The sequence below is a fragment of the Salmo salar genome, chromosome ssa24, assembly GCF_905237065.1.
Source record: "Salmo salar chromosome ssa24, Ssal_v3.1, whole genome shotgun sequence".
NCBI lineage: Eukaryota > Metazoa > Chordata > Actinopteri > Salmoniformes > Salmonidae > Salmo > Salmo salar.
Genome location: NC_059465.1, coordinates 13,678,640 through 13,689,653, shown reverse-complemented (window position 1 = coordinate 13,689,653; position 11,014 = coordinate 13,678,640). Strand labels below are relative to the sequence as shown.

Genomic DNA, 11,014 nt, shown 5'->3' with positions numbered 1-11,014 from the left:
TAGTCTAATGTGAATTTTCATAAAGCCTCTCAATTCCATCCAATCCCCTTTCAACAGGAGACTACATTTCCCATAACCACATTGGGAAGTGTAGGTTTGCTAAACAGGGCTGACTGACCAGCTGCGTCTGATTCTCAATGGATCTGTAAGGTGTCAATCATTCAGGTTTAAACTTTTGCCGTAAACGAGATACTGTCCATCCGTCCGTCCGTCCGTCCGTCCGTCCGTCCGTCCGTCCGTCTGTCTGTCTGTCTGGAAACAGGAAATGTGCCAGCGCAAGTGACACACTCAAACCCATCACAATGTCATGGGTGGGCATACACACACACACACACACACACACACACACACACACAGAGGCCACTGGGAGTGTAATACATCAGAGTATTTTGGTTAAACAGCAGAGAACAAACCTTTTCTTACAATTCCCCTTGGAATGAACGTAGACAGATGGACTGATGTAGACAAGTTAACTGAGAAATAAGTGTTAACTAAAGATCAAATTCCACAAGATGAAATAGTGCAATGGGAAAAGAGGGACCTCAATAATGGGCTGTCTAAGGCTCTTTTACTCACATACTAGGCAGAGACAAGAGCATGTTGCATCTGAAACTTCCTCTATAAGGACATCTGTTATTTCACGCTCATGACACTGGTTATAACATGCTAATAACAGCATGAATAGGCCATAGACAGTGTTATTCAGACACACACACACACACACACACACACACACACACACACACACACACACACACACACACACACACACACACACACACACACACACACACACACACACACACACACACACACACACACACACACACACACACACACACACACATACATAAAAGACAGGGTTGAGCATGTCACACTGCACTGATGCTACCCAAAAACCTCCACCCCTCCCTTCCTTCCATGGTACCAAACTCCATCTCTCTTCCCTCCAGCCCGGTTCTACCAGTCTGCTATACCCCGCTCTCCCCTGGTTCTGTGATTCCCTCCATCTCTGCTGCCTTCCCTGCCCCCCCTTGTCCCCCCCTAAGTCTGCAGGCCTTGCAGATCGCGCCCCACTGGTAGCCGCTGAAGGTGGGGCTGATGGGGAAGTACTGGAAGATGGTGTGGCGGCGCAGGAAGTCCATGCCGAACGGGAGGTCGTAGGTTCTCATCCCCTCTAGCTCCGCAGTACTGGGTCCCAACCCACGCTTCAACTTCCTGATCCCTCGCTCCTCCGGCGTACCTGACAGGAGGAAAGGAGAGAGGTAAGAGAGAGAAAAGAGGAAGACAGAGGATGAGGGGGTGAGCGATTGGAGAAGGCAACAGATTGTGATATACTTGTCCTATCTCAAAATACACTCAAAATGGTTGAGTACAGCAGTAGATTAATAGTAGTAGTGTGATAGACTAAACTAACAGTGATAGTGGGATAGTACAGTCCACTCACCAGGGATAGTGTTGTCCAGCACAAATGCCACTGACCCCCCTACGAACATGGCTGTGGTCAGGAGGACGTTCAACACCTGGTCAATCGACACTATACCTGAGAGACAGAAAGAGGGATAGAGAGAGAGCGAGAGAGAGAGAGGGTTCAGAGACCTACCCAGTCCTTTTAGATGTGTGAACACTGAAGTAGTAGGCCAATGAGCTAAATCTGTAGTCCACTTGTCCTCTACTCACCAGTGACCAGAGGGTTCTGTTTGAGGTAGCTGGGCAGCACCAGACCAAAGAAGATGGAGAAGCCCAGAACAAAAAGGTTCCTGGAGGAGTTGAGGTCTACAAACTGCAGGTTGGACAGTCCCACAGCTGTGATCATCCCAAACAGGGTACAAAACAGTGCCCCCAGGACAGGGTCAGGCAGGGAGGCGAACAACGCGCTGAATTTACCCACCAGCCCTAGCAGTAGCATCATAGCAGCACCGTATTGGATCACACGCCGGCTGCCCACCTGGAGGACCAATCAGAGAGCAGCAGGGAGTAAGAAAGCGAAGAATCAGGAAGAATAAAATACAGAGCAAATTAAATCCAAGTAGACTACTAGCCAATTTAAACAAATATTTAACATTTGAATAGAACTTGTAGTAGGACTCTGTGTATAGAAGTATGTGATGGTTACCTTAGTGATGCCTAGCACGCCTATATTAGGACTGGAGGAAGTAGAGCCATTTCCTGTCCCCATCAGCCCATCCAACACGCAGGAGAGACCTTCCATAAATATACCCCTACAGAGAGAGAAAAAACAGAAAGAAATAGGGAGAGTGAAAGAGAGAGAGACGGATTTCAATTCATGATTCAAACCATTGTGTCTGCGTGAAGTAAGCAGATTCTATGAGGTGCATTAGGCAAGGAGCTATGCAAGCAAGGTCAAGTACCTGTTGATGGCGTGAATGGGGGGTGGGGGGGCACAGGAGAGGCGGGCACAGGCGTAGTAGTCTCCAATGGACTCAATGATGCTGGCGACCACGGCACTGAACATACCGATCACCCCCGCCGCTGTCACCGTAGGAACACCCCACTGAACTATGGGTAAAAAAAAACAAACCCAACATTAACACACTGATATGGAACAAACAACTCCAAAACATTCTAGATTTGAGGAACCTACGAAGCTATTGGATTCTCTCATTCAGAGTTTGGGCTTAGCTAGGGGCGGGTTGAACATCATAGGGAGTGGTAACTCACAGGGGTAGGGGATCTTGAACCAGGGTGCGGCTGCCAGTATCCCCTGGCGTGCGTCGGTGCGGGCGTAGTAACCGTACTTGTCTTTCTCCGGTGGGAAAACATTGGTTACGGTAAAGATAAAACAAATCAGCCATGACACCAGGATGGCCATGATGATCTGAGGAAGAGGGAAACACTAAGGGTCAAACACGACCCTCAAAACTGTAAAGAGCAGATTGATAAAGAGTGGAACTTTTAATCAGACGGGGAGAGAGAGTGTGAGTGATGAAGAGGACTTTATTAGAGTGGAGTCACCAATACAAGCATCTGTCTACTGGTCTATAGGAGCAGCAGATATATGAGCTAGCATGACATGAAATGACCAGCAGGGGGCACAGAGCAAATAAAATAAAATGTATTAGTCACATGCACCGAATACAACAGGTGTAGACCTTACAGTGAAATGCTTACATACGAGCCCCTAACCAACAATGCCGTTAAAAATGTATTTTTTTTCAAAAATGGATAACAATAAGAAAAAAAGTAACAAGTAATTAAAGAGCAGCAGTAAAATAACAATACGAGACTATATACAGGGGGGGTACCGGTACAGAGTCAATGTCTGGGGACACCATTAAGTTGAGGTAATATGTACATGTAGGTAGAGTTATTATAGTGACTACGCATAGATGATAACAACAGAGTAGCAGTGATGTAAAAAAGAGGGGGGGGTGCAAATAGTCTGGGTAGCCATTTGATTAGGTGTTCAGGAGTCTTACGGCTTGGGAGTAGAAGCTGTTTAGAAGCCTCTTGGACTTAGACCTGGCGCTCCGGTACCGCTTGCCGTGCGGTCGCAGAGAGAACAGTCTATGACTAGGGTAGCTGGAGCCTTTTACAATTTTTAGGGCCTTCCTTTGACACTGCCTGGTATAGAGGTCCTGGATGGCAGGAAGCTTGGCCCCAGTGATGCACTGGACCTACGCACTGCCCTCTGAAGTGCCTTGCGGTCGGAGACCGAGCAGTTGCCATACCAGGCAGTGATGCAACCAGTCAGGATGCTCTCGATGGTGCATCTGTAGAACCTTTTGAGGATCTGACGACCCATGCCAAATCTTTTCAGCCTCCTGAATGGGAATAGGTGTTGTCGTGACCTCTTCATGACTGTGTTGGTATGCTTGGACCATGACAGCTCCTTAATGATGTGGACACCGAGGAACTTGAAGCTCTCGATCTGCTTCACTATTCCTCCGTCGATGGGGATGGGGGCGTGCTTGGCCCTACGTTTCATGTAGTCCACAATCATCTCCTTTGTCTTGCTCACATTGAGGGAGAGGTTGTTGTCCTGACACCACACTGCCAGGTCTCTGAACTCCTCCCTATAGGCTGTCCCATTGTCGTCGGTGATCAGGCCTACCACCGCCATGTCGTCGGCAAACTTATAATGATGGTGTTGGTGTCTTGCGTGGCTGAACAGGGAGTTCAGTAGGGGACTATCATGCACCCCTGCGTGTTGAGGGTCAGCTTGGCAGATGTGTTATTTCCTACTTTCACCACCTTGGGGCGACTGTCAGGAAGTCCAGGATCCAGTTGCAGAGGGAGGTGTTCAGTCCCATGGTCCTTAGCTTAGTGATGAGCTTGGAGGGCACTATGGTGTTGAACGCTGAGCAGTAGTCAATGAATAGCATTCTCACATAGGTGTTCCTTTTGTCCAGGTGGAAAAGGGTAGTGTGGAATGCAATAGAGATGGTGTCATCTGTGGATCTGTTGGGGTGGTATGCGAATTGGAGTGGGTCCAGGGTGTCTGGAAAGATGGTGTAGATGTGAACCATGACCAGCCTTTCAAAGCATTTCATGGTTAAAGATGTGAGTGCTACGGGAGGGTAGTCATTTAGATAGATTACCTTTGTGTTCTTGGGCACAGGATCTGTTTGAAACAAGTAGGTACAGTGCATTCGGAAAGTATTAAAACCCCTTGACTTTTTCCACATTACAGTCTTTTTCTAAAATGAATATAATCATATTTTTTGTGTGCTGACTGTTGGAAAAGGATTCAAGGTGAAGCTGGTTGAGAGAATGCCAAGAGTGTGTAAAAGCTGTCATCAAGGCAAAGGGTGGCAAAGGGTGGCTACTCTGAAGAATATAAAATATATTTTGATTTGTTTAACACTTTTTTGGTTACTACATGATTCCACATGTGTAATTTCAGAGTTTATGTATTCACTATTATTCTACAACATAGAAAATAGTACAAATAAAGAAAAACCCTTGAATAAGTAGGTGTGTCCAATGTTTTGACTGGTACTGTAAGTATTCAGACCCTTTGCTATGAGACTCGGATTTTAGCTCGGGTGCATCCTGTTTCCATCGATCATCCTTGAGATGTTTCTACAACTTGATCGGAGACCACCTGTGGTGAAATCAATTGATTGCACATGATTTGGAAAGGCACACACCTGTCTAGGTTCCACAATTGACAGTGCATGTCAGAGAAAAAAACCAAGCCATGAGGTTGAAGGGATTTTCAGTAGCGATCCGAGACAGGATTGTGTCAAGGCACAGATCTGAGGAAGGGTACAAAAAATGTCTGCAGCATTGAAGGTCCCCAAGAACACAGTGGCCCCCATCATTCTTAAATGGAAGAAGTTTGGAACCACCCAGACTCTTCCTAGAGCTGGCCTCCCGGCCAAACTGAGCAATCGGGGAAAAGGGCCTTGGTCAGGGAAGTGAACCTTCCAGAAGGACAACCATCTCTGCAGAATTCCACCAATCAGGTCTTTATGGTAGAGTGGCCAGACGGAAGCCATTTCTCAGTAAAAAGGCACATACACAGCCCTCTTGGAGTTTGCCAAAAGGCACCTAAAGACTCTCAGACCATGAGAAAGAAGATTCTCTGGTCTGATGAAATCAAGAATAAACTCTTTGGCCTGGCACCATCCCTAAGGTGCAGCATGGTGGCAGCAGCATCATGCTGTGGAGTTGTTTTTCAGCGGCAGGGAGTGCGAGACTAGTCAGGATAGAGGGAAAGATGAACAGAGCAAGCGATTCTTGATGAAAACCTGCTCCAGAGTGCTCAGAACCTCAGACTGGGGTGAAGATTCACTTTCCAACAGGACAACAACCCTAAGCACACAACCAAGACAACGCAGGAGTGGCTTCGGGACAAGTCTCTGAATGTCCTTGAGTGGCCCAGCCAGAGCCCGGACTTGAACACGATCGAACATCTCTGGAGAGACCTGAAAATAGCTGTGCGGCGACGCTCCCCATCCAACCTGACAGAGCTTGAGAGGATCTGCAGAGAAGAATGGGAGAAACTCCAAATATAGGTGTGCCAAGCTTGTAGCGTCATATCATACCCAAGAAGAATCGAGGCTGTAATCATTGCCAAAGGTGCTTCAACAAAGTACTGAGTAAAGGGTCTGAATACTTATGTAAATGTGATATTTCTGTGTTTTATTCTAAATACATTTGTTAATTTATAGAAACCTGTTTTTGCTTTGTCATTATGGGGTATTGTGTGTAGATTGATGAGGGGGATCAACGATTTAATCCTTTTTAAAATAAGGCTGTAACGTAGAAAAATGTGGAAAAAGTCAAGGGGTCTGAATACTTTCGGAATGCACTGTATTACAGACAGGGTCAGGGAGAGGTTGAAAATGTCAGTGAAGACAATTGCCAGCTGGTCAGCACATGCTCTGAGTAAGCGTCCTGATAATCCATCTGGCCCTGCGGCCTCACGAAAGTTAACCTTTTTAAAGGGCTCACTCACATCGGCTACGGAGAGAGTGATCACACAGGCATCCGGAACAGCTGGGTCTCTTACGCATTGTTCCGTTTTGCTTGCCTTGAAGTGAGCATAGAAATATTTAGCCTGTCTGGTAGGCTTGCATTGCTGGGCTACCCACTCCTTGAAAGCGTCAACTCTAGTCTTTGGCTCAGTGCGGATGTTGCCAGTAATCCATTGTTTCTGGTTGGGATATGCACGTACGTATGGTCACTGTGGGGACAACGTAATCGATGCACTTATTTATGAAGCCAGTGACTGATGTGGTAAACTCCTCAATAGTGAAAGTCCTGTAGCTTAGTATCCGTTTCATCAGACCACTTGCGTATTGAGTGAGTCACTGATTCCTCCTGTTTGAGTTTTTGCTTGTAAGCAGGAATCAAGAGGATAGAGTTATGGTCAGACGTCAAATGGAGGGAGAGCTTTGCATGTGCCTCTGTGTGTGGAGAAAAGCTTATCTACAATTGTTTTCCCTCTAGTTGCACAGGTGACATGCTGGTAGAAATGAGGTAAAACTGATTTGAGTTTTCCTGCATTGAAATCACAGGCCACTAGGAACGCCGCCTCTGGATGAGCATTTTCTTGTTTGCTGATGGTCCTATACAGCTCGTTGAGTGCGGTCTTAGTGTCAGGATCGGTTTGTGGTGGTAAATAAACAACTATGAAAAATATAGATGAAACTTAACTAGTTGTCTACAGTTTATCATGAGGTATTCTAACAAGCGAGCAGAACCTTGAGACTTCCTTAATAATATAAGAGATTGTGCACCAGCTGTTGTTAACAAAGAGACCCCCCCCCAGAGCTTACTGGACACAACCATTCTCTCCTGCCAATGCACAGAAAACCCAGCTAACTGTATATTATCCATGTACTTGTTCAGCCATGACTCCGAGAAGCATAGGATATTATAGTTCTTAATGTTCCGTTGATGTAATAGTCTCGAACTGAGCTCGTCCAGCTTATTCTCCAGTGATTGCATGTTTGCCAACAGAATGGAGGGTACAGGCGGTCTACAACACACAGGCCATGTCCAAATACCCGTACATGCATACTAAATAGTAGGCCATTTGGGTATGCAAAAACAGAAAGTTACGAATGGTAAGGAATAAGCACGATTGCGCATTAGATGGCACCTTCTCAGTATGGATGAGTAGTATGTTGATATTTGTTGCTTACTGCATACATTTTTACCAAACAGTATGTTCTAAATAGTATGTAGTACGATTAGTACACAGAATGCAGTTTTTGTAAGTAGTAGGCTAAACAAATTTCACATACAGCCACAGACAGACAGGCACACAGGAGATTTATATACAGTGCAGAACAGGGAAAAACAAAAACAAAAGGCACCATAGGGGGCTGAATCATTTCAGATCTTATTAAGAGGAACGGGGGAGGAGGAGACAGGGGAGGTGAATAAGATTTGAACAGCAGGACTTGACAGGTAACGGGAGGATGGAAAGAGGTATCTAAAAGATGGAGAGAGATGGAGGGAGATGGAGGAGTGTGTGCCCATTTATCTTAACTCACATGGCACTGTGATGGACTGGATCAATAAGCACACTCCAGGAAAGGGGATGTGTATGCTCCTGCCAGAGTATTTCTATGTGCATGCACATTTCTCTGTGTCTGTCTGTCTGTCTGTCTGTGTGTGTGTGTGTACGCGCACACACGTGTCAGGGTACTCACAGGGAACATCTTGAAGAGCTGTAATCTATAAGAGGTCCAACCTTTCTTAGCCTTGTAGATGGGCAGAGGAAGCTGTACGTTCCTCGCATACTGAGAGAACAACAACACCAGGAATATAGTCCTAGAGAGAGAGGACGAGTAAGAATCATTCTGATTGGCTATTTAATGGGCTGCTATAATAATTGATTGGTAAAGGATGCCTCTGGGGGGCGGGAGTCAGTCTTATAGGATAACAAAAGATAGATAAGAAATCATTTTACTTTCTGTTTTCATCATAACAAGACAAAGACAACAACAGACACTATAGAAAAACATATAGAGGGCTGGGGAATGTATACGGGACTATACAAGTAGTCAGTCAGGAGAGATTAGAGCCACAGTATACTACTCACAGCATGGCGATGCCCCAGTGTTTCCCTGCTCTCTCCCCTGCAGCCTGGAAGCCAGACAGGCCGATGAGGGCCACAGTCGGGGTGATAGTTAGGGGCCCGATGTATTTCAACAGGAGCCCAGGGAGCCCCAGGAAGCCAATACACACCTCTATCAGAGACGACACAATGATAGCCCCCTGGATCTGGAGGGCAAAGAGACAGACTTTGGTACAGCCTTGATAGTCTATCGACGTCCTTGTCTCTAATTCTATTCATTGTGACATCGTGATTGAGTTACCTCCTCACACACGCATCAAAACAGGGTTACCAAACCCGCTTACACAAGCCTTATAAAAGGTTAATGTGAGTTAAAGGCCTCTGTCACACTCTCACACACGCACGCAAACACACAACGCACACGGCTAAAGGCCGAGTCACAGCAACAGGTCTAAACAAACATCATCATTTAGAACTCTTTCTACTCAACGTTTCAGTGTAGGCCCCAGAGGGTATCACTGGGATGTGCTGACTATCTAACATGGGCTTTGAACAATACTGACACAGAACACAGGAGTAGACCTCTCTCTGTACACTATGCAGTGTAAAGATTGGATAGTATAAAATATCCCCTATGTCTCCCGCTCTCTCCCCTTCCGTCTTGCATTTCATTTCTCTCTCACCTCTCGTATCCGGGGGTGCCAGATGTGTTCAGTGTTGAGCAGCTCAGTCTCGTTGAACATGGAAGGAACCACTGGCAGAGAGATGGAGAAAGTAACAGAGAGAAAGATGGAGTGAGAAAAAAGAAGAAGAAAAGAAAACAGAAAGAACATAAAAGAATGCTTAAACATATTTATCATTCTGTTATCGTCTGCGTCCTGGAAAAAAACGTGTATCGCAAAAAAGTTAAAAGTCACGGTTTATTTTCTGATCTATCGCCATGGAGGTTCACAAGTACTCTGGCTGACACCAGTTCTCAAATAGCCAGGCTAGTTCACAAGGCGTTTTGTATTACTTTTATTAGTTATACTTCTAGAGTAATGAAACTTTCATGGAACATGGAGGGGCATGACTACTATCGATTTACGTTTAATAAAATCAAAATCTACAAAAAGTGAGATACAAGGTTTTTCCAGGACACCGACGTTATAGATTAACACACTGGCACCGAACCTGGAAACCTAATCTGATGCCAACCTGAAAACCTCATCTGACGCCAACTGAGGTGCCAGTCAGCACTACTGATGCCAGCTCACGTGGGCAGGAGAGTGAGGGTGAGACCAGGTCATAATGAAGGCACTGGTGGGGTGTGTGTACGTGTATGTGTATACGCGTGTTTGTGTTTACCTGTAGCGTTGCACTTCCACTTGTCTAGTGACAGGATTGCCCTGGCGGGGGCCAGGAAGGCAAAGGCACTGGCCTGGAACAGAGGAAGTCTGCAACAACAACCACACACCAATACACACAAAGCATCTTATTAACAGATTAGTATCTTATTATCTTTTTAGCTAAGTGACAACACACACACACACACCAGCAACTCACTCAATTAGAACACACACACACACACATTCCTCTAATACACACACTAAGCATATTTTTTTAAGTGATAGATGTGCTTTAGAATGAAAATAATAAATATGTAGTTTCCTTGAATGCAGTTTATGGACAAGGAGTGACTGCAACCCACATGTAAAATGGCTGCAAACTATCACACTGTCAAACATTGTGTCAGTTAGTTGTAAAACAGTGTAAAGTCAGTTATCATAGTGTGTGTGAGAACAGCTGTCATGATGGTTATGTGATGAATATGCCAGTGTTACGTAGCCCTTATGGCTGTGGATTCAAGTAGTATAACCAACAGTTCTCCTGTCTGTCCAATAGGTGTCACTAGTGAACACTGAGAAGCAGAGTCAACCCTGGCTAGCTAACAGCAACAGCATGGAAACTTACAGAGCTGTGGTGCTAGAACGGAGCAGGTGGTGGCTGATAATTAGCATTCATTTGAATGCTGGCCTGTCAGTGTGCAGGTGGACATCATTATTAACTTTAATCAACAACCAGATTAATGAGATCAATAAATGATGAAAAAGCATGGACTCTGATATCCATGGAAATGTACAAGGCAGGTGAAATGAGCTATGTCAATAATGAATAAGAGGACAACTAGCAACCAGTCATGACAAATAAAAACATTTGCCTGTTAAGTACCTTTTAAAGGCTGCTCTGTATTTGAATGTTTGATATACATCAAATGAATTATCACTTTACTAACATTATTGTTATTACACTGAACAAAAATATAAATGCAACATGTAAAAGTGTTGGTCCCATGTTTTCATGAGCTGAAATAAAAAGACCCCAGAAATGTTCCATATGCACAAAAAGCTTATTTTTCTCAAATTTTATGAACAAATTTGGTTACATCCCTGTTAGTGAGCATTTCTCCTTTGCCAAGATATTCCATCCACCAGACAGGTGTGCCATATCAAGAAGCTGATTAAACAGCATGGT

The 11,014-nt window shown here is 45.1% G+C and overlaps 1 protein-coding gene across 3 annotated transcripts in view; it reads right to left on the bottom strand.

Moving 5' to 3' along the window:
• Nucleotides 1-354: 354 nt before the first annotated feature.
• LOC106585070 (solute carrier family 23 member 2) overlaps nucleotides 355-11,014 on the bottom strand; it is a 68,502-nt gene continuing 57,842 nt past the window's right edge. For all 3 annotated transcript variants that reach the window (XM_045706862.1, XM_014170842.2, XM_014170841.2), the window contains 10 exons: nucleotides 9,848-9,936; nucleotides 9,184-9,254; nucleotides 8,525-8,706; nucleotides 8,133-8,253; nucleotides 2,683-2,839; nucleotides 2,373-2,520; nucleotides 2,117-2,222; nucleotides 1,681-1,948; nucleotides 1,448-1,543; nucleotides 355-1,243 (listed from right to left, as the gene is read on the bottom strand). In XM_045706862.1, the coding sequence (XP_045562818.1) occupies nucleotides 972-1,243; nucleotides 1,448-1,543; nucleotides 1,681-1,948; nucleotides 2,117-2,222; nucleotides 2,373-2,520; nucleotides 2,683-2,839; nucleotides 8,133-8,253; nucleotides 8,525-8,706; nucleotides 9,184-9,254; nucleotides 9,848-9,936 (1,510 nt within the window). In that variant the 3' untranslated portion in view covers nucleotides 355-971. The remainder of the gene's footprint in view (nucleotides 1,244-1,447; nucleotides 1,544-1,680; nucleotides 1,949-2,116; nucleotides 2,223-2,372; nucleotides 2,521-2,682; nucleotides 2,840-8,132; nucleotides 8,254-8,524; nucleotides 8,707-9,183; nucleotides 9,255-9,847; nucleotides 9,937-11,014) is intronic.